Source organism: Alligator mississippiensis, chromosome 2, assembly GCF_030867095.1.
Source record: "Alligator mississippiensis isolate rAllMis1 chromosome 2, rAllMis1, whole genome shotgun sequence".
NCBI lineage: Eukaryota > Metazoa > Chordata > Crocodylia > Alligatoridae > Alligator > Alligator mississippiensis.
The window spans coordinates 13,308,679-13,334,488 of record NC_081825.1 but is presented as its reverse complement, the minus strand read 5'-3'; the positions used below and the strand labels follow the sequence as shown (position 1 = coordinate 13,334,488).

Below are 25,810 nucleotides of genomic sequence, written 5' to 3'. Positions count from 1 at the left end.
ACTAAACACCAGTGTGGGAGGCTGGAAGCTCAGGCCATGCTGGAGTCCTGCCCTGCGCTGTGTCACCCTGTGCCCCGTGTGGCGGGAGGAGAAGGGGATGTAACACATGGCCAGTCTGACCTGGAGAAGGAGACCCGGCTCTGGACAGTATGAGGATCCTCTGTCAGCTGTCAGCTGCCGCTCACTCTGGGGTGTCAGGGCCAGGGCTGCTCAGTGCCTCTTACTGCATTTCTGAGCTGATGTCCCTCCTGACCCCTTCATGTCCCCTCCATGCTGTCACCTGCTCATGGACACTCAGGGACTGGACTCTTCCCGTCCTGCATCCATCTATGGCAGTCAGCCCGGGTGCCAGGGTAGCATGGGGCACTGGACAGCCTGTGAAGGGAGCTTTTCGGAGAGGTTAGACAAGCAAGATAAATGCAGGCTGCAGTGTGGAGATCAGCTCAGGCTCTTCCCTTCCAGCAGCTCCCGCTCCCCCACTCAGCGCTGGGATGCTCTTCCCTGCCGGCTGCTCCTCACCCCTCCTCAGGCAGGGCAGCGCTACGATAAGTAGATCTGATTTCACATGTGGGACCACTCAATTCCCCAAGCTGTGGAGGGGCCTCAAGTTTAAGAAGCCTGAGAACCACTGATCTGTCAAGATGTCTGTGCATGCAGCCTGGTAAATGAAGAAGTTTGTTTAGGGGCCAGACTCACCCCAAGGCTTTGGTGTTTGACACCACTGATGATGTGAAGCACCTGGAAACCAAACCTCCTGGGCTGCTCGTCCTGGCTGCATTGGTGTCCTGATCAATCTGCACTTTTCAATGCAGTCTAGGTGTCTTGGGGCAAGATATCCTGGAGCAGCAGGAGGCACTGTGCCCTGGAGTCCAGATCTCCTTGAGTCCAGCTCTTTGCCCGGAGAATGGAGGAGGCCAAACAAGATGGCTGGGGTTGTCCTGCTGCACAGAAAGTCTATGACAGTAGAGTAAAGGGGTAAAAAGTTTCCCTGCTTAAGACACTACCCAGTTTGAGAGGGCTGATTTTTGAGGGAAAAGGTGTGTGTGGAGTGTAAGTAATGATATTATCTGGAAATACAATGTCTTTGTCATGACAGCATGGGAGGAAGCTGCTCTGCTTAAGACATGGGTCCAAATTCTGTAGGGCTCCTCTTTGTGGGAAAAGGAGTGCATGCAATGCACACAAATACCATAATAGAAGAAAACCTGCATGGGGAACTTTATAAAGCAAAATGCAATTTTAAGAGACAGGTAAAGAGAAGGACACTGGGATGTAACCTTGAAGGAGAAAAAAAAAAAAAATGCAGGGAGGGTCACCTTCCCCCAGAAGCAAGGACAATACAGCCAGTGTAACCCGGGTGGTATCCAGACAACGTACCCCCACTCCAATTGAAGTGATTTAGTGAGTGTTGGTGCGCTATGGAGGGTACTATCACTATTCCCTGTCCCCTATAGAGTAGAGCCCAGACCAGTTGGAACGTAACCGTATACAGGTTTAACAGGGAAGGAGCCAGGTAAAGATATGACCCAGAGGTGGGAGGGGGCAATGGCTGCAGGGGAACAAGAGGGGATTCAGTAAAGGGAAGGTACACATGTATATCTAGCAGAGGCAAATCAACTACAAGCTTGAGGCACAGGGTTTCACAAAATATAACACGCAGGTTAACACAATATGAGCTGCAGGTAGTCTGGAGGGGCAAAAAAAGGAAGAGAAACCCTCCTCCCAGGTGGGGATTCCCTCCTCAATCCACCCATGCCATAGTTACTCTTGGTCCCTTGGCTCATCTGTGGGCATCTGACCTGCTCCAGAGCCAGGGCCCGGGGCCATGCTCTCCCCATGCTACCCCCCGTGCCACAGACACCATGCACTGCCCCCCTCCAGGGCTGACACTGCACACACAAGGGACTGGCGCTGTGGACATGCAGAGTTCCTTGATGGACGGGCCATGCAGTGCCCTGCTGGACCGGCCATGGGACACTGGCTCCAGGGCTGGGCTGGATGAGGACCCAGGCTGTCTGTGCTTGTAAAGCTGACATGCAGGGCCAGTCTGGCAGGGCACCGCATGCAGAGCACACCCTGTGCTGCCCCCGGTGCTGTGGGCAGTGAGAGCGAAGACGAGTCCAGCCCATATGCCGCAGGCAGTGCAAGCCCTGGAGTGAGGCCCACACATCTGCATGTGGCCCACAGGCTGAAGCTGGTGCTGTGAGCGCTGCTTGTGCCACAAGGTACAGCACAGGGTGTGTGCTGCATGTGGGCAATGTGAACAAGGTGCAGGGTGAGGATCCTGGATGCTACTGCAATGCAAGTATCTGCTACCTTTTGATTGGACTTGTGCTTAGGACTGAGAGTGGCTGATCCATGAGACCATTTCTGTCACAACTCAAAAGCTTTATTAGCATACGCAACTGCAACGATTTATTGGTATTAATACAGGCAATGCTTGTGCAGCCTTGGCTTCAGGAAGAACAGGTCTGCTGACCAGGCGTCTCTGCTTTCCTGGGGACTCTTGATGAGTTGTTTCTTTCCGCTAAGCTTTAGGAAAGGTCCAGTTTGCTGCTTGGCCCAGGCTGAATATTTCTAGATGGTTGATTTGACAGACTACTATTTGATTTCTAATTGGTTTTATTTAAATATCTTTGTTCCACTGGAACTTTTGGAACTGGATGGAACCAGATTTAAATGCCCTGGGAAGGGCTCAAGGGATCAACTTAGCTAAGGTTGTGTCTTTTTGGTGTCTGACCCCAGTCTGTGAATGATCTGCAGCCCTGAGGTCCATGAGAAATTGAGGAAGCTGATGGGTGCAGTGCATTCATGTGAGCAGCACTTGGCTGTGCTGCAACGGGTCAGGATCATCTCTGGCCTGTGGCTGGGCAGGAAGCAGCTGGTGCCGGGAGCAGGAGCACTGAGCAGAGCAGGGAGGTTTTTGTACGGGGCTGTAGCACCATGAGAGGGGTGGTGTTATGTGTCTGACAGTAATAGTCTCCAGCATCATCAGCTTCAAAATGGCTGATGGTAAATGTAAAGTCAGTGCCAGACCCACTGCCACTGAACTGGTCGGGGATCCCGGAGGGGCGGCTGTTTGTATAGTAGAGAAGGCACTTTGGAGGCTGCCCTGGTTTCTGCTGGTACAAGGCCATGCTGCTGCTAACACTGGAGCTGGTTTTGCACTTGATGGTGACTGTGTCTCCTGGGGACACTGCCAGGGTTTCTGGACTCTGAGTCACAACACCATCCCCACTGGTGCCAGCACAGGGAACAGGGAGAACATAAAAATAACATCAGGCTCTGCAAATTATATTCTGATTAACAACAGGAAGAGAGCACCACCGACACCTTTTTTTTTATTTGTTTCTCCAACTTTCTTTCAGGAAACTTAGGAGTGATCGGAGTAGGAAGCCCCTCCATGATATTAAGAAATAGTGGGCACTACAAAAATCTATGGTTTCTGCTTGAAATGTCCCCAAGTAGCCTGGCATATGAATCACAATCCTGACTATGTGCAAAGGCATTATAGTCTAAATGATAGTAGGACATCTGCTCTCTCAGCTGCTCCCTCCCCTGCTGCTGCCCTTACCCTTTGCCCAGAGCATGAGGAGCCAGAGGAGCTGAGTCTGCCACAGCATCTTGCTGCTTCTGCACCGACTGACACGGAGCTGAGAGACACCAAGCGTTAAACCGGCCCCTTTATAGCTGCTCCCCAGAGCAGGGCGCAGGCACTGGGGCAGCCGTGTGCAAAGCAGCAGCTCTATGTCAGTGCTTCTTCCCTGGGTGCCAAGGCAGAGCCTGCTGGAAATAGGGTGGACATAGCTCTGATCTGTGAGTGCAGCACAAATTCCTGGCAGTGAGGGCGGCGCACACACTTCAGGGGAGTGCTGACATCTTCTTTCCACGGGCCTGGTTCTTCGTTCTGAATCCTGCACTTTGCTCATCTGCTGCATAGCTCCATGTGCATTTGAACAATTAAAATGTTTTGACACTTACCCATGTTTGAAATGTTTCTAAAACAGACTGTTGGAAACATGGACAGGCCAGAGCGCATCCAAATCACTGCAAAAGCATGCAGCAGCAGCGCTTGTAACGTGAGGGACAGAGAAACACATGCAGTCCTTGTGTGGGATGTCATCTCAGCCCCCTCCACCCACCATCCAACAAGGGTCCAAGGCCACCAAAATGGCAACAGCTTGGTGCTTCTAGAGTGTTTAGCACTGAGAGGGCCAAATGGCTCATGGGAGTTTCAAGAAAAGTTTTCATTGCTCTCTGGTGCATGTGCAGAAAACCTTGGCCATTATAATTTTCAGCAGAATAATGCAGCCTCCAGGTGTGGATGCTCAGTGGGTGAAAATGGAGTGTGCAGAGTGTCCCCAGGGCAGGAACTAAAGACAGGGCATTACATATCCAAACCCCCAAGCCTCCAGGGGTTTCCTGCAAATAGGACACCCGCCAAAGGTCTTGGGAACACCTCTAGCCCCAGATCGGGGTGGAGAATATTTGCCGGTGGTAGGGCCACTTATGGTTCTGGACTGACTCATGGGTTTGGCATTGATTTGGCTGATTTGGCTTGGATCATGCCCAATTAAAAAAAAAAAAAAAAAAGGCTACACAGGGCTTTGTCTCCCCATTGCACTCCGGAGACTCAGTTCACATCTGCTCTGAAACCAGTGACGTTGAGGTGCTGTTTGTGGGCCATCTGACCTCCTCTGCTCTGCCTGCCTGCTGCCTATCTCCATCCTGCTCAGTGATGTCACCTGGGGGATTTCCCCATCCGCTCTCCAGTCCCTTCCACTGGCCCCCACTAAGCACCAGTATGTGAAGCTGGAAGCTCAGGCCATGCTGGAGTCCTGCCCTGCGCTGTGTCACCCTGTGCCACATGTGGCAGGAGGAGAAGGGGACATAACGCACGGCCAGTCTGACCTGGAGAAGGAGACCCGGCTCTGGACAGTGCAAGGATCCTCTCTCGGCTCTATTGGCTTCCGCTCATTCTGGGGTGTCAGGGCCAGGGATGCTCATTTCTGAGCTGATGTCCCTCCTGACTCCTTCATGTCCCCTCCTTGATGTCTTCTCCTCCTAACAGCCAGGAGAAGACACTGGCTCTCACCCTGCATCCATCCATGGCAGCGATTCTCAACCCAAGCACTGCAGCAGCCTGGGAAACTGGGACAGCCTTTGAAAGGTATTTCCAGAGTCCAGAGCCCCCTGGGAGCAGCTCCCTGCCCTGGGCCTGGGAGGAGACCGAAGCCATGACCGGGGTTGTCCCTTCTGGGCAGAAGGGCTTTGACTCTGGAGCAAGGGGCATGATGGCCCAAGGTCTACGCCATGGACCTGGCAGTCAGGAGGGCCATTGTGTGTGGCTGGAAGCAGGCTCCTGGGGGCTGTTGGAGGTTTGTGTGGGAACTTGGTAGCAATGAAAGATAAAAACTAGAAACCCCCCAAGATAGGGAGCATTTCAAACCAAGATACAATCCTTAGAGAATGAAAAAGAAGGACACAGGTCAGAAGTGGGCAAGAGAAGTTCGACAAGCTGCAGAGGTAAGTACGGTGAACCCAGAGATTTGAGACTTCAGGATACTTTGAACAGCGCCAGATCAGATAAGGTAAGGTGTGCACTGCCAGGGGACTCGGGCACCCCTCAGTCCACCCCATAATGTTTCCATTGGCGGAGAAATATGAAAAGAATCAGTGAGAGCTGACAGCTAGTGACCTGGGATGGATATATGAAATCCTGGAGTCACAAATGTGTCACAGCGGTGCACTGCTGGATTAGAGGACGCAGTCGCAGGTAGTTTAGTTGCTTTCATTTGGATTTCCAAACTTCAGCATTGTTTTGTTTTCTCGTGTGCTGGTTCACAGCTTTTCTGGGATAGTGTTGCTTGTGCCAAGTCTAACCGCACTGCTGTGTCCTTTCAGCTCAATGAGTTACACTGGAAACCTGTGTCTTGGATACGCACAAAACCACCCATCTGTCACAGAGCTGGGTACTATGCATCTCAAAGGTAGTGTGCACGTGTGTGTGTGTGTGTGTGTGTGTGTGTGTGTGTGTGTGTGTGTGTGTGTGTGTGTATGAGTTGAAGTCTGTGTGGGTGTGGACACAGATGTGTACTTGGGGTCTTTTCCTTTCAAGGTGCCCATTTAAGGCCAACCTGGCTCCAATCCACAATTTTTAGACTCACAGTGAAGAAGCAGGAGTGTCCCCTGCACTGGCAGCCCAGACCCTGCTGCTTTGTGCAATGCACCACTTTCAGCATGGAAATGCCCCTGTGCTGGGACTACTGGAGCTCTGGCTGTTTCCAGACTAGTCCCACCCCAGCAACAGGATTCCCTGATTGCTCCATAAGGATTTGCTACAACATGGGTTTTCAAGCTGTTTTCCTTTGCAGACACCTAAAATAGTTGTAATCAATATGTGGAGCCCTTTGAATTGTAAGTGTGGGTGCGCATGTACTTCTGATTCTTCACAGCCATCTTTCACAGACCCCATAGACATAGCTTGCCCCACACAGGGCTCTGCGGACCACAGGCTGAAAAGGACAAAGGAACAAGGTGCCAGGCACCCGGGTGCAGGTGGCCAGGCCTGGGGGCAGGTAGGGGTCAAAGGGCCCCAGCTTCAGAGCCTGGGGGCAGCAGCTGAGTCAGGGTTTGTGAGCAGAGAACAGATCAGGAACCAAATATCTTGCAGGAGCGTGGCCGTGGAACAAGAAAACCCCTAGAAATGCCCTTGCCTGTTCCTTGCTCTGTCCTGAAACAGGGGAAGTGTCTGGTCAGGTGTTGCTGGCTGGGAACCGGACACAGGGGGTGGGATTCCTATCCTAACAGGTGGCCTGGGCGGGCTTTTTGATATGGGTAAGATGCTTTCTGTGATGCAGGAATTGTGAGTTGCTGTTTTTGGTTCAAGACTGTGAGCTTAACACCAGGAAAGCTTTGGACCTTTAATGGTAGATGTTGAGCAGAGTCTGGACAGACGTCTGGTTGAGAACAGGGCATCCTGCATCTGTGCAGGGGGATGGACCACATGGGCATGATGGACTCTGCTGGCCCCGGGACTACACAAACACTGTCTTGTTCCCTGGGGAGCTGCCTGACAAGGACCAAGCACCTCTGCAGGGAGCGGGGCTGAGGCTTGGCCCATGACAGGTCTTCCAATCAATCAGACAAGCTGAGTCTAACCAGGCCCATGGCATTGATTGTTTTCTCTAAATTTTCCAAGCATGCTGTGTCAGAAACAGCCTCCCCTGCTACTTTCTGCTTCATGCTCTGGTTGCAGCACTGAGGAGGTTTTTGTACTGCAGTGTATCACTGTGAGAGGGGTGCTGTTGTCCTGCTGACAGTAGTAGTCACCAGCATCTTCCACCTGCACCCCGCGGATGGTGAAGGTGAAGTCGGTGCCACTGTAACTGCCACTGAACCGGGTGGGGACCCCAGTGAAGCGGCTGTTTCCATCATAAATGAGGAGCTTGGGAGTTTGTCCTTGCTTGAACACGTGTAATTGCATATCATTGCTCATGGAGCTGGAAGCCGTGCACTGGATGGTGACTGTCTCTCCTGGACTCACTGTCACAGAAGCTGGTATCTGTGTTATAACAATCTCCCCACTGGATTCTAGGAAAGAGGGACAATGAGAAACCTTGGGGTAAATCTGCTTTTTTAGTGTTGGCCTCAAAGTCTATACAATGCAATGTCTGTGCTGCCTACCTTCAACCATGGAGACGAGGAGCCAGATCAGATGCATCCATAACATCATGGTGCTTCTTGACTTGCTGCACTTCCAAATCTTACACTCGTGAAGCAGGAGTTTATAGCCCTTCAGAGTCCTACAACTTTTACAGGTTGTGTATGGAAATATATGCAAATTGAGGCTGGTCTAAGTGATGCTTGTGGCTTCCTATCCCGTCACGCCTGCATTGTCAAGAGGAAGCAGCTGCAGGCCACCCTCCTGCTCTTCCTTTGCTTTGCCAGGAGGCAGGGGCTCCTCTACACAGAAGCAGTTTGCTGGCACTGAGGTGTTAAACACTGTGTGCATGGAAAGGTTCACCGAAGGTTACAGAGGAGTTTTCTACGCAGCCAGATGCACCAGCAGGAATCTTGGCCCCAGTCATTTTAAGCAGAGAGATGCCGTCTCCAGGTGCAGGTCACTGTAAATGGAGCGTGCAGAGCGTCCCCAGGACAGCAGGTGCAGCAGGTCCTGTCCCCTGCACAGAGAAGTGACAGAAAGGATGTTCAGGGGCTTTGGGTTTGGGTTGGTTTCTGCCAAGTGCCTTTTCTGAAGGCCTCAGTAACATGGTGGTGGGAGCACAGATGTTCCCATGTCTGAACAGAGACATTGTCATTTCTGAAGTACCCACAGCTTCCTTTTCCCCCTAATATCAACAGAATGACATAGATCAGGGGTGTTCAACCTCCTGCTGACTAGTTGGGAAATTTGACATTAGGATTCCCCCCTGTGAGGCTTGGGCTGGTCTGGGCCACCCCCCGCCTTCCTAAACCACTTCACTATCCGTAGAGCCTGGGCCATGTCCCCTTCCCTCCCCTGCACCTGCAGCTCCAGGTTGGGACTGAGCTGTGCCCCCACCCTGGGGCTGGGCCATGCCCGCTCTCCTCCCCTCTCCCCCCAGTAGCCAGATGGGGCCCCACTGCACACACACTCAGTGCCAGATCAGGACCACCAGCTGGATCTGTCCCGTAGACAGAGCGGGCACTGGGCAAAAAGGTTGGATACCGCTGGTACAGACCATGCACCAAGGAGCTTGCACTTTACTATGAAAAAAGGTGGTAGGTAAAGCACCTGCTTCACTTTCAATAATCTGGTCCTTGTGTACTGACAGAAACTCTCTTCATTATTCTAATGAGTTTGCCCCAGTTGAAGACAACCAAACAACCCAGCAGAAACTGAGCTCCAGCAAAATTCCCTGGGGTCACCACCACGTGGACAGGCCTATTCACAGGCACATTTCCAGAGCCAGCGTCTGAACCCTCATTTGATATCTGGATTGCAAAGAACCTGAACGCCCTCCTGGTCTCTGCACATTATCTCAGCCTGTAGGTGCCTCATCCTGTCCTAGCCCTGAATGTGCTCTGTGCTCAGCGGAGCTAGTTCCACATGTGCAGAATGACCAGGTCCTACTGAGCCCGGTGCTAATGCTTCTGTTGGCATTAATGGTACCAGGAGAATCCCAGAAATGCCAATATCTTGATTAAAACCTCTGCTTTTTGAGTGGTGGTAGCAGATCTGCAGTTGCTATTTATGGCTTAAAATACATTCTGGTATCAGTTACCACACTGCCACATCATCCCTCCGTAGAACAGGTCACTACGGCCTCATTTGGCGATTAGCTTCTGGCAAGATGAATCCCATATTTGACAGGACAAGGAGGGCATCTAAGTGACAGGACCCGCTGTGCCCTTCTTGGGGGATGTCAAGTCCAGGGTCACTGGGCAGGGGCAGAGGCCCTAAGATGCCTGTTTTGGTTACGTCTGCCTGAAATGCAGTCTTCACTTCAGAGCATGAAGACGAAGCTGTAAAGTGCTCAGTGCATGTCTAGCTCACTTGGAAGGAGCTAGACATGTTCTGTTTGCAGAAAAGGCACATACAAAGTTACACGATAGCAGTAGTCAAATACCTGAAGGGCTGCCATAAAAAAAGAGGGAAAGCATCGTTTCTTTTCCACTGCAAAGATTATGATGCAGACCAGTGGATTGAAGTAACGGCAAAGTGGGTTTAGCTTGGATATCAGGAAATACTTCTTCCCTCTTTGATCAGTGAGGTGTTATGGCGGGCCAGTAGGGGGCGCTCCTGCTTTGATCCGCCCACCTCCCTGCGCCCGACCACCTTCCAGGCTCCGAGTGCCTCCCTGGGGTGCCTCACGTCCGGCCGACCCCTTCCCTGAAGCACACCCGCTAGCCTGGGGTTCCCGCTGCCACCATCCAAGGCTCTGGACTCACTTCTGGCTCTGCGCACCTTGGAGAACACAGGCCTGATTTTCCAATAGGTACTAGACCCAATACAAGCACTTGGGGCCCTTCCCAAGTCAGGGGCTTATTAGGAAAGTCTCCCTTAGTCCACAGACCTAAGGGGCCTCCTCGTTATTATTTAGACCCACCCCTCAATAAGTCTCCCACGCTGGTCACAAATGAGAACTTTATTGATTACAGGGGTAGGGCGGAAACAGGGTAGAAGGTAGAACCATATCAGAGGAATCCCATAGAGCAAACCAGGGTGGCTGAGGTAGCTGTTTAAACACGCATCAAGGTTACCGTAAGCTAAATATCTAATCGGATCTCGAGTAGCTTACTCACTCTCATCGTCCAGAGGTGGTTGGCGTTTTCCTCTGAAGGCAGGTCACTCTTGGAGCATGCGGTGATGAGGAGAGAGCCAGTTTCAGATTCACCTGGATGACTGCATGGCTAATGGCTGCCTTCTTCCTGGCCCAGGCCCTTAAATAACCTCTCTGACCTCAGCAGCCCGGTCCAATTGAAGCTGCCAATACTGGCCACAAGCCAACCAATCTCCCAAGCATCCCTGGCTACCTGGGCCCGTGCGCAGGGCCAGGCTTTTCCCCCTGCCCAGGGGGCCAGAGCATTCAGGCACCAGGCTTTTGTCATGTAGACAAGGAGGGAGATCCCCGCCCTGAGGGATTCAACATCAGCCTCTCAGGCTGGCAGAGACAGGTCTCTGGAGAGGGGCACCGACGGTGGCATTTCTGCCACAGGTGTAGGGAAGTTGCGGACTCTCCATCACTGGAGGTGTCAAGAAGAGGTTAAACAGCCATTGCCCAGAGCTGGTGTAGATGTAGCTGTGCCTGTGCTCTGCTGTGGGGTTTTACCGTGCTTTGGGCCTTTTCCAGTTAAGCCATGCGGCAAAGGGGAATTTTATTTCCTGTTTTGTCCCAGCCGCCTGCGGAGGGTTCGAGATTGAGAGTATGGTTGGGGGTAGAAAGGTAAGAAAGATTTCTTGACTTAACAAAAACACAACTACGCGTAGTAACAAGACAAACAAAGACACACAAAAGCAGTTGGCATCGGCAACTTATCGGCAGTCCCCTCTGATGCCTGCTACACAGCAAGCTTCTCTTTCCCCAAAGTTCAGCAAAGTCAGGCGTCCCTGAACAGCACTGTCTGAGGGGTACTGGGAAGGACCCTGGAATGCAGCCCTTGGGCTCCTCGAGGTCCATGGGCCCACTGATCCAGGCAACAGCTAACTAATCCTTTTCACAGAGCTGTATCTTCGTCTGAATGGTTTCCAGATATTCCAGCCAATTTACAGCTTCTGAATGATTCTAATAAGGTACAACCACTCAGATTCCTTTTACTTCAACTGTCCTTAGACTGGCCAATAACAATACAAGCCTGGCATTCCTTTGATAAGGTAATTTTCACTATGCCACAAGGCCTTACTACTTTAAGGCTTTGCCAAATTTACTAGCCCTTACTTTATACAAGGCTTCACTACATCATAAACTTCAATTAGGCTTTTAGCAACAACACACAGCTTAATATCTAAACAGATACAGAAAAACACTTAGTCTAATCTTCATAGAGCATTCAGGAAGCCCCTTTATTGCACAGACATTATTTCAGCTGTCACATCTTTTTGCTACTAAGCAATAGGATTTCTTTTCTTTCTTCTTTTTTGAAACCTTCTCTAGGAGCATTGGGTATTGGCTGAAGCCAATGGCTGGGTTTTTGATTGGCGTCTGCCACTGCTTCTGGTGGGACTTAACTCTGGGAGGTTTCTGTCTGCAGGGTCTTGCCCCTCCACTCAGGGCCAGAGCGGAAACCATATTTGGGGTGCAGAATGAATTTTACCCCATGGTCAGATTGCTACAGGCTGGGGAGAAAGGGAGAGGGCAGGTTTGCTTTCCTCTGCAGTGAGGGACATGGCTCCCTTCCTTTGATCTCTCATGCATATTTGAACAACTTTGCTGCAGCAGAGCATTGGCCACTTTCCTCTCCCAGCTGGATCTGTAGCAGCTTAGGGTGTTATGTCTTGTGTTGTTTGGGTTGACTGTATAATTTTTCTGCTAGCTTGCTAATGGCTTTATAGGGGATGGTTTGGACAGGGATGATCCTGCCTCAGATAGGGTTTGACTAGATGACTTCTGGAGGTCCCTTCCAGCCCCACTTCTCTATGTTTCTATGATTGTAGTTGTGCTGCACAGGATGCCAAGAGTCTGCCAGTGGCTCCAGTCCCTGTGATCTTCATCAACAGAAAGGGTCAAACCGAGCAGAGTGAAAGCAGAGTGTGGCACTATAGCCTGGTGGTGACAGCACTGCCCTCAGAGGGGAATGCTAGGCACTGACTCTGCTCTCAGGATTGTTTTGGCCTTTGACCAGTGACAGCCATGGGTGAAATGAAATTCTAACAGTAGGGATAAAAACCCAGGACTCCTCCTCCCTGGACAGTGCCCTCCTCCACGGCCACAGTCAAGTGTCATCTTGTTCCTGCTGCTTCTCCCAGAGAAAAGGAACGGCTGTACAGTGGATGGTCCAGGCTTTGTCCTGAGTTGAGAGGGAAAACCTAAATCATGGAGATATTCTGGGCCATAAAAATGCCAAACCACCCTGATTTGAGCCAGTAGGGCAAAAAAAAAAAAAAAAATAAAACTTCTGGGAAGGAAAGAAGTCCCAGTCTGGCAAACATTCTGCTTTATTAAGCTTCTGAATCCTTCGGAATAAAATGATGCAGTTGTAATGCAGCCCCCATTTCATGTTCACAAGGACTTGCAGACTCTGCCTCCTGTGTGTGAGTTTCTGCTCCTGGTTGCATTTATTGCAACCCTGTTGTCAAAAGGAAGTGAAATGGTGCAGCAGCTCCTCTTGCCAGGCCCAGGACCCTGGGGAGAATCAGTACTGTCCTGCCCATGTTAGTACTCAAGACACAACTGTCTAATGGAGATATTGCTTTAGTCCTGGTTGTTGGGTTTCTGCTGGAGGAACCAGAGGGTCTGAGCTCTGTCCTTGCTGCTGCACTGATTTGCAGAGCAGAGCTGGCTCACGGCATGAGATGCCAGAGGTCTGGGAGGTTACAGACCAGTCACCACACAAGCAGGGAGGAGACTATGAGGGGAGAAACTGGCATCGCCCAACTGAAGCCGGCCAGCTGTGTAGGGACTCCTTCCACCGCGGCTGTTCTCCTGCATGGAGGGGCCTGATGTGGGCCACAGGCAATGTGTTCCCCTTCCCTGGAGAATCCTTACATCTCTTAGTGCCCCACATCTCCACCCCAGGCCCGTGCTGGTCCCACACCCGCACATGCCTAAAGCAGAAGCACAGGTCAGTGCGGGCCCCAGCAACGAGGCACAGGATCATTGGTGTCCTGGGTTAGAGGCATGGGGCACAGAGGACCCCTTAGGTCTCATGCAACCACATGGGTTTCCCCACTTATAGAGAGGTGCACATGTAGATCCTGCAGTGGGTCCCCACAAGGTGGGGTAACCCTGACTTTCCCTTCATAAAGAGGTGTGCCCTGGGTGTCTGCAAGTGGAAAAAGACAGGTAGATACTCCATGGGCTTAAGACACCTGATCTTACCTGAGGGGCACAGCATCTGAATACGATGATCACCATTTTAAAATGTAAAATGTAAAGGCAGGAGACATGCTTGCCTTCCCCACTCCCCCACCCCAGGTGGACAAGGAGTGCCTTGCCATGGTGGCACAGGGCTCCCAGGGGGAGGTCAGCAGGGCAGGGAGCCCCAAGGCCTCAGCAGGCAGCCCACATCTGCAGCCCACATCTGCCCGTGCTCTATGCACAAATCTGGGGTGGGACACGGCCCCCATGACTCCCTGGGGGGTGCATACAGCAGCAGGAGGCTTCCCCTCCCTGCCCCCAACATACCCTGTGCTCCTTTAGATGAGCCATCCACTCCATGCCCTGGCCCCATACACTGTCCTGGCTGAGCAATGCCCCCAGCCCCTGCCCCGCTCCCTCCCTCACCATGGGGGCCTCAATTTGAGTCCCTCTCCCATGCCCCCTCCCCCACCATTGATTTACCTTCAGGGAGGTGCTCTCCACACTGCCTGGCTCTATTCCTGGCCATGGGCATGTGTACAGGCATTCACATGCATGTGGCACCCCAGGCATCCCACTCCCAGCAGCCCCAGGCAGCGCCTTGCAGGCTGGAAGGCTGCCAGCCTGCAAGGGGAGACCCACCATTTCCCATCAGTCCCAGAGCCATGCAGCCTGGAACTGGGACTTGAGGTTCCCATTCTGGGACTGTCCTGCCCAATTAGGGATGGGTGGTCACCCTATATCCAAACTCTGAAACTCCTGGAGCACCTGCCCTGGGGGCTGGAGAGTGTCCGCGTGGCTGGAGAGTGTACCTGCACACTCCTGCCTTAGGGAAAATAGATGTTTGCTGCAATTAAATGGTACTGTGTATTACTATTTTTCACAGCCACTGACATGGTATGACTAAGGGTAGGGATGTCTATTTGCTTTCATTTGTGGCACCAGAAACAGTTTTATGCATCATGAATGCCATGTGAGGTGATGGTGGTTTCTACCTGGAGTGTGCAGAGCCCTCAGCATTCCCATGGGCCCTGGGCTGCCCTACTGGAAGATGGTTCAGGGGTAAGATATAACCAGTGATGTTTGCAGCTGCAGGAGAGACCTGGTTGATGGAAATATGGGCAGCACCTGGTGCTGCTGTAATGGGGCAGTCCAGTTGGCAGAGCAACTCCCCCCGCTGTCACACATTTACACTATAATTAGCTTACACGATACTTTACACCCTTCATGAGATGACTATGTCCAAGCCTCCCCTGTTCGGGACACCCCTGCTCCCCTGACCTCCCTCTCCCAGCACCAGCCCAGCTCCTTCCCCTCTGTCTCTGGACTGTGCAGTGCAAACCACTGCAGTGACCTTCATCTTCCAACCTCAGAGCCCCTGAGAAGACTCCAGCCAAAAACCCTTCAAAAAGTCCAACCAAGAGCCTTTCAAAAAGTCCAGCAAACTCGCCTCAAAGAAGTCCTTCCAAATCAATGTGATTGCTATTTACACTATAAATACATTCATGTAGCTATATTACTCATCTATAATTGATCGAGTATAAAAATTCTGGGATATTTCTGGTGAAAATAGGGTTTCGAGCCTTGGTTCAGAACCTATCCCCCATTTATAAAATTGGTTCTTATGAGAAAATTGTTTCCAAGGTACAACGTTTCCACTTAAGACACAGTTTTCAGGAACCAAGTGTGTCGTAAGTCCGAGGACTGCCTGTATAGATAAAAGCTAGCACAAGAAGTAAATGAGATGGAAGATTACATGCCTGTAAGGAAATGGTTAAAGACTCCTCAGACAAAGGTCTCCTTTGGTACGCTGCTTTCCCTGCAGAGAGAGTTAAAGGTCTCTCAAGTCAATTGAGACTTAGAATTAAGACTGGGTGGGGGTTGTCTCCACCAAATTACTGGTTATATGTGGGATATATATATACACATAGGGGATACTACCCACCCTTCTTATAATGGATGTAAAATACTGGGAATACAACTGTAATATATAGCATATGGCATAATTACATGCATTTGCAAACTGTGTACTAGCTGAAAATTATATTTCAGTTTGTTTGGCACCCAGAGGTGCCAAAGGTCACACAAAAGGATGGTATGAATATCTGAATACTGACAGGTGGTTTAAATTACAAATAAGATGAAGATGTCTTCTGGAATGCAGGAACCACACTGAACTATTTCCATCTATGCAGAAAGAGTACACAACATCTATCAGTCTGCACCTGATTGGAAAAAAGAAAAAGCTTTAATTTGAGTTTGAACTTCTAATCTGTTTTTGGTGTCCAAGTTAATATTTTGAAGTCTATTTAGGTTCCAATCTGGCTATGTTTGCTCAGTTTGGAGAAGTATATGAAATGGTTGGTACAAGAAAAATAAATAAATAAGTAAATAAATAAATGAAATAGCAAGGGGCTTTTTGATTATCTGTACTTAGCCTAAAGGACCACATGATCAACCTTGTGTGTGTGTTACCTTTAGACAGCAAAATGGATACTGGCTTACATTAGAATAAATCATTTAAAGGCACGATCTGTTGCGCTCAGTGGGTGCCATTATGTTTGGCACTATAGAATCCGTTTCTTTATAGTAAGATTTCTTTTTTTTTATGGGTTATATTTTGCTTATGTAGCTTTATAGTGCCATATAAATGAGTTATAAGTACAGGCAAAATTTAGCTGGGCAAGTGAAAATTTCTCTCAAATGACTTAAAGAAATAAAGGGTTACACATTTGAGGAAGCGAGAGGTTTTTGGTGATATTGTTCGTTGGACTAACAGTAGAACTGGAAGAGGTATTAGATAAGCTTTTGGTCAAGAAGTACCATTTCTCAGGGAACTGTCATCAGTATATGCATGACCATAGACTCTTTCTGTATTACTCTTGTAAGCTTGGCAGCTACCCAGGAGCAGGGAGACAAATTCTCTTCCTTGAGCTGTGATAGCACAGATATTAATGACCAAGTGGTAAACAAGTGTTTCAAAGAAACTACTGTTTTGGCCCTTTTTCATTAATAACATTTGAGGAATGTGGTTGTTTTTTTTAGTGTCTGAGCTAACATTAGAAACATTTAAAAATGAATAAAGTTTAAAAATAAAAAAGGATAAGACACATTAGAGTAGCCAGAGTAAGTAGGAAGAGAACCGCAAGTGTAGAAACATCCCAATCACAGGCACCTCTGCTTACTTCACTAACGCAGGTTTGTCTGACAAGCAGTGCTTTACTGACAGGTTTTATGACTTTGGGAATTCCTGCACAGGAGCCATAGAAAATCTAAACATACTGCAAAGCTGCAAATTCATCTTTGGCCGGTAGGTGATGGCAGGTCCCCAGCAAGGCTATAATCAGTTAGCAGGGCTACAGGAAACTGGTGGAACACATGCCCTACTGTTCTCATTTGCAAAATGCTTATTTCCGGGGAAGGAAAAAGCTTGGGGCTTGAGGGGAGAGGGCAGAAAAGGGAGAAGCCTTTGGGGTTAAATGTTGGGGATGAAGTAGCAGCAAGGACAAGGGAGTGACTGAGAATGGAAAGGTAGAAGGGGGAAATGTACTGTTAAGATAGACTACATCGAATACAAGAACTGTACAGTGATAAAAATGATATAAAAGCATGGAAGGTAACTTAAGATTTTGTATTAGAATGAGAGTCTGAAGCTGGGTCTGTGCAGCTTCACGATATGTGATGGAAAAAGAAGAGCAGGTTTATGGAGTTGGCACAAGCATGGAAATGCAAGAGCAAGTCCTTTTCCATAGCGTCTCATTTCCATTCTCATTTGTCACTAAACACTGTTTTTTTGTCAATCATCTTTGGAGTCCACTACCACTACCTAAAGCTCTCTGTAACTATCTCTTTACAAGAAGAGCATACGCTAAGGCAGATTTTATTTTCTTGACAGTTAATCACTCTAGGGTTACAATATTTCCAGGATTAAAACAGAGGACACCTATGGGGGGGAGGGGTGGGATAGCCAGTGGGGGGTAGAGGGGAAGAGGGGGAGGGGTATATATATATAGGGAGGGGGCCAGTGATATGCCTGTGCCCAGCCTCTGCCCCTCACTCCTAAGCCCCTGCCCCCCAGCCCTGCCAGTGCCTCCTACTCCTGACCCACAGCCCCCTGCTTCCCACAGCACCGTCTTCTCTGTCTGCCCTCTTGGTTGAGTTTAACTACATGAGAATGAAGTTGCAAACGATCACAGCATGCAATTATCAGCCTCCACCAGACCACATTTTTTCATAACTTTATTTATATTTTTTCCTTTTTTTTCCAAAGCAATGTTAATGTGTAGGTGTAATTTCTGGTGAGACTTTCCGAAGTCTCCTGCGGTGTGGTAGGCACCTTGAAAGGAAAGAGTGTACTCTGGATAGAGCATTTGGCATCTTTATGAAAAACAAAGACCCTTGTTTTGGAGCAGCTGCTGTGGAGAAAAGAGAGCAGTCACTTAATATAGAAAAAGAAAGCAAGGGTGTCCAAAGGTCATTTAGTCCAATGTCCTTCCTCAAGAAACAAGCCTCTCCTGTGGACAGGATTTGATTTGGTACAGGGAAACACATCTGGATTTCTAATCCAGTCTTGTTATCACTCAGACATTGCACTTAGCCAAAACTGAAGTCTACAAGCAGAGGGACTAAACCCTGTGTGCTATGAAGGTACATGTTAGGGTGGGGCGCTGATAACCAGTTTGGCTGGATCCTCTGCCTAACTATCTCTTTCCTGCAGTGTTACATGTGAGGTGGTAGGTAGGGCAGAAATGCTGGTCTCTGGCTAGGTCAATGACTGTGGATTCAGGAGGCCTAGAATCACTTCCTGGCTTAGCTACAGACTTCCTTGTGACCTCGAGTACATCACCTGACTTAGCCAGCGTCACTTCCTCATGCATACCTGTATCATCATCCATGTCTTCTGATGTGGGAGATAGTTGTTCATTCTGGCTAGCGCCTGCAGCCAGCGTTTCCAGCTGCTCCATGGAAAGAGTAAAAAACCAAAGAGTTAAGAAGGACTCTGTTTGATCTGTGCTCCTCCGGATTACACCGCCACAGAATGAGGGACAGGCAGTGGTGGGGGGCTGTCCTCCCAGCCACGGCTCCTGGTGGTGCCAGGAATGGCCAGGTGAAGCCCGAGTCCGTGGGTGGAACGAGGCCCCTTCTGTCCTACCTTCTGAAGTCAAGTGTGGAGCAGTCTTGCCTACAGGAGCCTCCGCTCAGCCCCTCCCCTGCCTCCTCTGCTTTCCCCAAATCCCAGCTAGTGAGGGTCCTCCACACTGAAGGCCCACTGCAGGCTCTCTAGGAGATGGTCTACCACCTCTACAAGAGCATTCAGCATTCACAGTAGATGGGCTTTCAATGCCACATGATCACCTTAACAAAAGATCCAGTTAGAAGCAAGATGGCATTCACAAAACAGGACTGCTTCAACCTTATTCTTTCTACTTACCTCCCCTGGTCTCACAACTGGTTGTCCTGTGCTACCCCGAGAAGAATAACTGTTGTCATTTCTCTGCGCCTCAGACATTGAACTTGCATCTTCAGAACCTGGGATTGTTTCTTCACAACTCCAGGTCTTCAGCTCGTCACTAATGGACACTTGGGAAAGGACCCTGTCGGCAATTCTGCCTGGGTTCATTGCACTTTGGCTTGGTGTTGCTGGACTGTCACTCACAGCCTGTAAAAAAGGGCACTGAGAGAGTTCCTCAATTATTACTGTAACCATTTCTTGAGGAAAAAATGAATCAAAACCTGTTATGTCATCATAAAGTTCTTGCTCAGATCCAGATTTTTGTAGCATATTCCTGGAAACAGAAAGAACAACTTCATTAATTGCATCGTCACGCTCTGGAGGGAAACGTTCATTTGTGGCTGCCACAAGTCTGATTTGATGTTTGGACAGGCCTTGTTCCATGGCCTCTTTAAGGTCCTCAACTATTTCAGTCACTTTGGATCGTGATAAATGTCTTCTGCAATTTGGGCTTGTGCCGTCAGTTGAACTTAAGACTTTGGCAAGGAATCGACTTAATACTTCTTCCACAAATGTCACGGGTACCACAAGAATAGGTGGGTTAAAAGGCTTTGGCATTGTCTCTATCCTGCCAAAATCAGCAGGGGATTTCTCAACAATCCTAACAGCTTCTGTTGTTGAAGCTGAAACAGGCAAAGTCTCCCCCTCTGAACTGCCTTGAAATTCAGGTTTGGCAACTTCTTTTGCTATGGAAGCCGCTATCCTATTAGCTAAAATATCTGTCTTATCTGTCAGGTTTCCGCAAACAAAAATGTCAGAGCCAGAATGGTCTCCAGTGCTCGTGCAAGCCAAATGGAGTATGTCTCCCATAGCCTGCCTGTCTTCAGTGCCTAAAAATTCATTTTCATTGATATGTTTGTTCATGTTCATCTGGTGTTGTGACAGGACTGCTTGCAAAGCATGCAGGATTTTTCTAGTTGCTCCATTCAGTAACAACATCTTTTCTGTGTCCAAATCGGCAAAGGGAAAGAGGGAAGAAAGTGTTGACATAAGGTTTGCTTCTAGTTTTTCTATGATGAGAGGAGCTATCTTACTAAGATATGATGATAAACTGTTTGGGTTATGCAAAGGCTCAGTACCATTTCCTACAGTAACTTTTTCAGCAATCTCGTCAGCTTCAGCACAGTGGTGAAGCAGTAATTCTTCGGAAAGAGAGCTCTGCAGTGGATGTCCAGAAACCTCTTGGACGACCAGGTCACAAAGAGCTTCAGAAATAACCATGCACCCATTTCTTAGACAGTTCTGCATATTGAGTCTAGACTGAAACTGTGTCAAAAGCTTATTGTAGACTGAATCAGCAATTGTTTGAATCATGTCCTCCACCCTGGAGTGCGGCTGTTCAGTATGCTGGCTAGAAGAGTTCTCATCTTCAGAGATTTTTGCCTTAACTTTACTGATTATCTTCATGTGAATTAAGTCAAATTCTGCAAAATCCATTTTATTTTCTGGAGAGGAAGATGTGCTGGCGGTGGCAGGGAGAATGTTAGATAAAAGCCCGCTGATCAGATCTTCCAAAACTCTGTGGCATACCCCCAGAATAGATGGTGTGGGACTGTGGCCTCGGGCGTTACTTTTGGTAGGAGCTTCTAAAAGCTTTTCAGCATCAATTTCTCCAGGTTCTTGAGGGTTATTCGGAACTGAAGAGGGTGCCTTTGCTTTTTCCTGTTGGCAACCATTAATTTTTCTCCTTATCAAACCACCAAAGCTCTCTGCTGGCACACTGTTCTTGTCTTGCATGTCTGCAGAAACTGAGACTTTGGAAGCTCTTTCTTGCATAAGGTCAGATAAACTGGTATGAATAATTTTGGCCGTCAATGTGTCTATGTCAGGGGAGAGACCCTGGTCTTCAGAAGGCTGCAGGTTTGTGGCCTGATGTTTGGAAAGCTTATTTAGGATTGAATCAGCTCCAGCTGTGGCGATACATGAGGGATTGCTTCCAGGGACTGGAATGTCCTGAATATGTGGGATTTCTGATAGGACTGATTTGCTTATTAGTTCATCATATCTCTCTCTAAAAAAAGCATCAGCATAAATACTGTTGTTGTCTTGCATGTCTGCATAAACTGAGACTTGGGAAGCTCTTTCTTGCCTAAGGTCAGACAAACTGGTATGAATAATTTTGGCCGTCAATGTGTCTATGTCAGGGGAGAGACCCTGGTCTTCAGAAGGCTGCAGGTTTGTGGCCTGATGTTTGGAAAGCTTATTTAGGATTGAATCAGTTCCAGCTGTGGTGATACATGAGGGATTGCTTCCAGGGATTGGAATGTCCTGAATATGTGGGATTTGTGATAGGACTAATTTGCTTATTAGTTCATCATATGTCTCTCTAAAAAAAGCATCAGCATAAATACTGGTTTGTGACTGCAGTGTTTGAGGCTCAATTGTGCAGGTTGTCAGGGGCTTGCTGCAAGCTCCCTGCATTGCTACTTCCTCTTTGGGAAATACCTTTCTAAGAGATGGGAAGAAAGGCTTTCTTGCAAGGTGCCTTCTTGTTGGAGACTGGCTAGGTGCCTGTTGAGACAACAGTGGGGTTATTTTACTTCTCCTCCCTCTCCTCATACATCCCGGTGATATGCTGGGTGCTCTGTTTCTGTCTGTGAAGACAAAGTTTTTGGCATTGCCCTCATGATCTCCCCTGTCTCTCTCAGCGATTTTTCTTCCTTCATATTGAATTATTGCTGGATATATTATGCCTGTGACCTCAGACACAAACCACGTCATTATATTTGTAACTTCGTCGGTGATGTATTTGGTCTTGTTTTTCTGTAGCAGGAACAAATGAGAAGGGACAATAAATGTGTTAATTCACTCCTCCATTCTCCCTTCTGTACATGGCGACAGCTGTCTAATGGGCGCGATTCAGACGTTTAGGATAAACAATACCAGCCCCCCATGAAAAGTGACATGTGTCACCAGAGCCTTTTGGATAGGGTGAGGTATAAAACTTACAGAATAAATATAGGAAATAAAGAAACAGCCAGTTTGGGAAAAGTCAGTGAAGGACAAACTAGGATACAGGTTTCTTGTCCTTGAGTTTCTTTCTGAAGGGCCAAAGTGCAGTCTGAAGACCATGGAAGAAAATTCTGCCCATCTTGTAGCCCAAGAGGGGTTTGTTACTGATTTTAGCAGGGCCAGGATTCCCCCACATGAGTGTAGAGATGACCTATTTTTCTCAGTTTACCCTATTACAAGTGTCAGGGGGGCTAGAAGCTGGATATATGTTTGGACACACTCTGTGCAAAGGACCCTGTGTCCAGAGACTCTGCCACATTGGGACTGTCTCTAGCCTCCTCCTCCTCCCCGCTCCCCGCCCCCCCGCAAGAAAGCACTTATCAACTAGCTCACTTCTTATGGAAAAGAATCAATTAATTTGCAGCCATTTTCTCAGTATTGCACTAAAACTCCAAAGTCGTGTCCTCCCTGGGCAGTGCTGCTTCCTACTCTTTCCCAGACTGCAGTGCCTTCTATTGTTTTGTCACTCCATTGTTTCCCTCGCTGTTAAGAAATGAGTATCTGTCACACAACCAATCACAATACAGCACTTCTAGTGTTATATTCTGCTCACTTGTTTCCAAAAACAATGTGAAAGATTGTGTAAGACAATGCTATTTGGTGACTCTTGCACAATAACACACGTCATGGCAGGGTGCACTTTATCTTTCATTTGTGGCATCATCAGCTTCCACTTTTGACGTCTCCCCATGCCCTGACTTCTTACCCAAGAGGACGATCTATTCTTGTTTGTGCCTTTTTAGCAATTGGCACAAATCTAGGCTGCTGATTACCTGACATGGAAAACAAAACATTTCTAGGATAGTCCTAAATGTGGAGTGTAAACTGCTTGCAAGTCTCGGATCTGTGTTCCAGACTATGCTATAAAAAAACAACTCAGGGGGTGAATAAGGGTAAAAAGCTTGGCCCTACTGAATTAAATGGGAGTTTTGACATTGGTGTAGCCACAGTTTTGCCTGAGGTACATAACCATTTTAATGGAAAGATGGTGCAAAGACAGGTACGACAGTGGAGACAACCCCTGGAGATCAGGACCTTGAGCAGGACCTTGAGAACTCTGCTCATCAAATTAAAAACCTGACAGGTCCAGTTTCCTTCTGTGTTGTACCCTGATCCTACAAACATGCATGCAAGTGGCTATGAAACAATCACAGGAGAAGTCCTATTGAGCTCCCTGGGATCACAGACGTTCTTGAAGTAAAGCATGAGCATGTTGTTAGATTGGGGCTGTAGTCATCACCTTCTTTATGAAATTCAAAATAGAATTGCCAGCAAAACCATTGGTTACTATTGACTCTAGCCATTTATCAATTTACCGATGACCTATATATATAAATTGTATTGTGACCTTGTTTCTAACCTTCATTGCTTTATGAAGCATATGTCGTGTCCTTTTGCTCTGTCGGTTTCTTTGTCCGTCCATCCGATATGTCGTCTAAGAAGCTAATGAGTTTTTTGTATTCCGTGAAAAACCTGGCAAAATCTCCTGAGAAACATGTAAGCAGTTGGTTAAGATCACTTCTGGTGCAATCGATTTATCTCCCACCTCCTCCTTTCCCTGGGTTTCTTTTTGCTAAAGCAATGGTAGCATTTTTTAACAAATTCCAAGAAGTTGCTAATACCATTGGTGAGCTATAGCTTGGGGGTTTGCAAACTGTTTCAGTGGAGTGTATTGCTGATGAATTAACACAGGCCACATCCTGTCTTTTTGAAGGCACAATGAGAGTGGAAGGATGCGCTTTTCCTTTATGAGCCAGGAAGGGGAGCATGCTCAGTATCTCTCTTTTCTGTGAGATGTTCTAAGTCACCTTCTCCACACATTTTACAGTAAGGTGCTTGGATGCTTAGCAAGGAGCCAAGAATGAGGAACAATGGAACCAAGACAAGGCCAAGTTGGAGGGGACCCAAAAAGAGTTGAGGCTTGTTGGGGAGCGAGAATGGGCACATGGCTCTGTGTCACTACGGTGCACCCCTGTCCAGATCCTGGGATAGACCTGAATATCCGTGAGTCTACCCCACTCTTCTGCTGCCAGCACATTTCTGTGACCTTTACTTGTAAAGTGTGCCCCTTCTCCCTCCCCCTCCCTCTCTCTCCCTTTCCCCCTCCCTCTCCCTGTCCCTTCCTCCCTCCCTCCTCTCTCTCCCTCTCCCTCCTTCTTCTTCTCCTTCTCCCTCCCTCTCCTTCTTCCTGTCCCTTTCCCTCCCCTCTAGACTGGTGGACAGAGAGATAGACAACCCATTGTTGCTGTCAGTTCCCGAGTCAATTTAGATGGCAGAACCCACTCCTAATTTCTGTCGATTGCCACTTATTGCCCCTTTTCTCCTTGCCATGTACTGATGCTTGGCCCTTATTTGCTGCCTTCCCTTTTTCTTGCTTAATGCAGAGGGGCTTAGAGACAAAGATTTTTCTGTCTTGAATGTGGAGTCACGGCTCTTTGGCCAGATGATGAACTATTTTCCTAGGATTCTCCATTTCTGTTTGTATTTTTTGTAATGTTTTCCTCCTATCAGTTGTGTTTCACACTCTCTTCCACTTGGGGGGATTAGATGATTAGGAACACTGATTATGTGATGTGATGTGATGTCATGGGCATATAATTACAGGCTTAAGCTCTCCTCTGTGACAGCATGGAAAGTAATTGGATCACAATCACCTTGCGCTAAGCAACCACCTGGCCATTGTGTCCTAGCATCAAATGCTCTGCCCCATGATTGGCTATGTCTGTCTCAGTTGAATGAAAGCCGTATCTTTCCTCCCAGTAGGGTTGGAGTATTGTTGTAGCCATGAAGGTCTGGGCAATATGCTAGGATCAAGGTGATTTTAGGGATCTCTTTTCTTGGACCAAGCGTATAGGTGGGAAAGAATTCCCCACTTCAATGTCTATTTTTCTGGCAAGTTTTCCTCCCAATCACAGTCTTTTTGCTTAGTTAGAGAAGTTTCTGGGCACCAGGTGCCCTTCTTCTGTGCCCTTGTCTAACATCACTCCCAAATGTTACGCCTGGTCCAATAAAAGACACCTCCTTTGCTTGATCGCCAGTGGATGAGACTTGGAGCAGCCCCTTTGTTTGCAGTGCAGCAGCACCCAAGTCAGAGTGACAGACAGCTGGAGAGACAGAGCGAGCTGCAGGGGAATCTGGGGATCAAAGGTCCCTGCCCATCAAAAGGGGACAACTCCGGTATTTTGTCCTGAGCCCAAACATTCCTGGGGGCCTGAACTGGCTGAGATTTGGCAGAGCTCATAACTGGCTTTTACACCAAAGTGACTTGCTAGGGCCCTGTGGCCTGGGCCTAAATTACAGACTGTGACTGAGAAGGGCCACAACCCTGAACTCATTAACCGTGGGGAAGTATGGGGGAATAGGCAGAGAGAGGAGCCCAACTGCACCACCTGGCCCAAACCTGAGAGTTTCTGGGGGTCGCACCTGTGGGGTGGGAGGGATACACAGATAAGAGAGGTGGCCCTGGGACCAGAAATAGGAAGCAGATTCTCCCTTACCTGTAGGAGCTTCAGCCAGAGAGACCTGTCACCATGAAGGTGTGTTCAGGTCTGAGCCTCTGGCCTGGGGATCTGGAATGTATCCTGCAGGCTGATGTCAGCCCTCTATGAGGTCACTGTCTCTCTGGCCAATGCCTGATATCCTACCAATGCCCCTCTATGACCTCACTGTCTGCCCCACCCTCCCCACCCAGCTGGGCTCATCCCCTACCTATAGCCGTCCATATAGTCATCATATAGTCTTGCAAATCCTGTGTCCCATACTTGACAGTGCCCAGTGCTCAGTGCCA

At 48.6% G+C, this 25,810-nt stretch overlaps 1 protein-coding gene and 1 gene segment (V, D, J or C); both read right to left on the bottom strand.

The window, feature by feature from the left end:
• Positions 1-7,210: 7,210 nt before the first annotated feature.
• Positions 7,211-7,696, bottom strand: LOC132248899 (immunoglobulin kappa variable 3-15-like). The segment is given in 2 exon segments: positions 7,211-7,593; positions 7,687-7,696. Coding segments are annotated over 2 exon segments (393 nt in total).
• Positions 7,697-17,760: 10,064 nt separating this feature from the next.
• Positions 17,761-25,582, bottom strand: LOC132248476 (fibrous sheath-interacting protein 2-like). Of its 2 annotated transcripts, XM_059721447.1 has the most exons (5): positions 25,521-25,582; positions 23,384-23,509; positions 18,931-21,774; positions 18,379-18,454; positions 17,761-17,914 (listed from the first exon to the last, which is right to left on the bottom strand). In XM_059721447.1, exons 2-5 carry the CDS (start codon positions 23,444-23,446, stop codon positions 17,775-17,777), a joined length of 3,123 nt encoding a protein of 1,040 aa, XP_059577430.1. In that variant the 5' UTR covers positions 23,447-23,509; positions 25,521-25,582; the 3' UTR covers positions 17,761-17,774. The 2 variants fall into 2 exon arrangements, with proteins under 2 accessions (XP_059577430.1, XP_059577429.1); XM_059721446.1 differs by lacking the exon at positions 17,761-17,914 and having other exon boundaries at positions 17,925-18,454.
• Positions 25,583-25,810: the final 228 nt, after the last annotated feature.

What these genes read in the sequence shown, in the direction of transcription:
- LOC132248476 (XM_059721446.1), bottom strand. Translation starts at nt 23,446, where the DNA reads ATGGACGGACAAAGAAACCGACAGAGCAAAAGGACACGACATATGCTT. An exon ending in TGCTTCATAAAGCAATGAAG is followed by an intron (nt 21,775 to 23,383) that starts GTTAGAAACAAG and finishes TTCCTGCTACAG; the next exon opens with AAAAACAAGACCAAATACAT. An exon ending in CAGTTGTGAGACCAGGGGAG is followed by an intron (nt 18,455 to 18,930) that starts GTAAGTAGAAAG and finishes TCCATGGAGCAG; the next exon opens with CTGGAAACGCTGGCTGCAGG.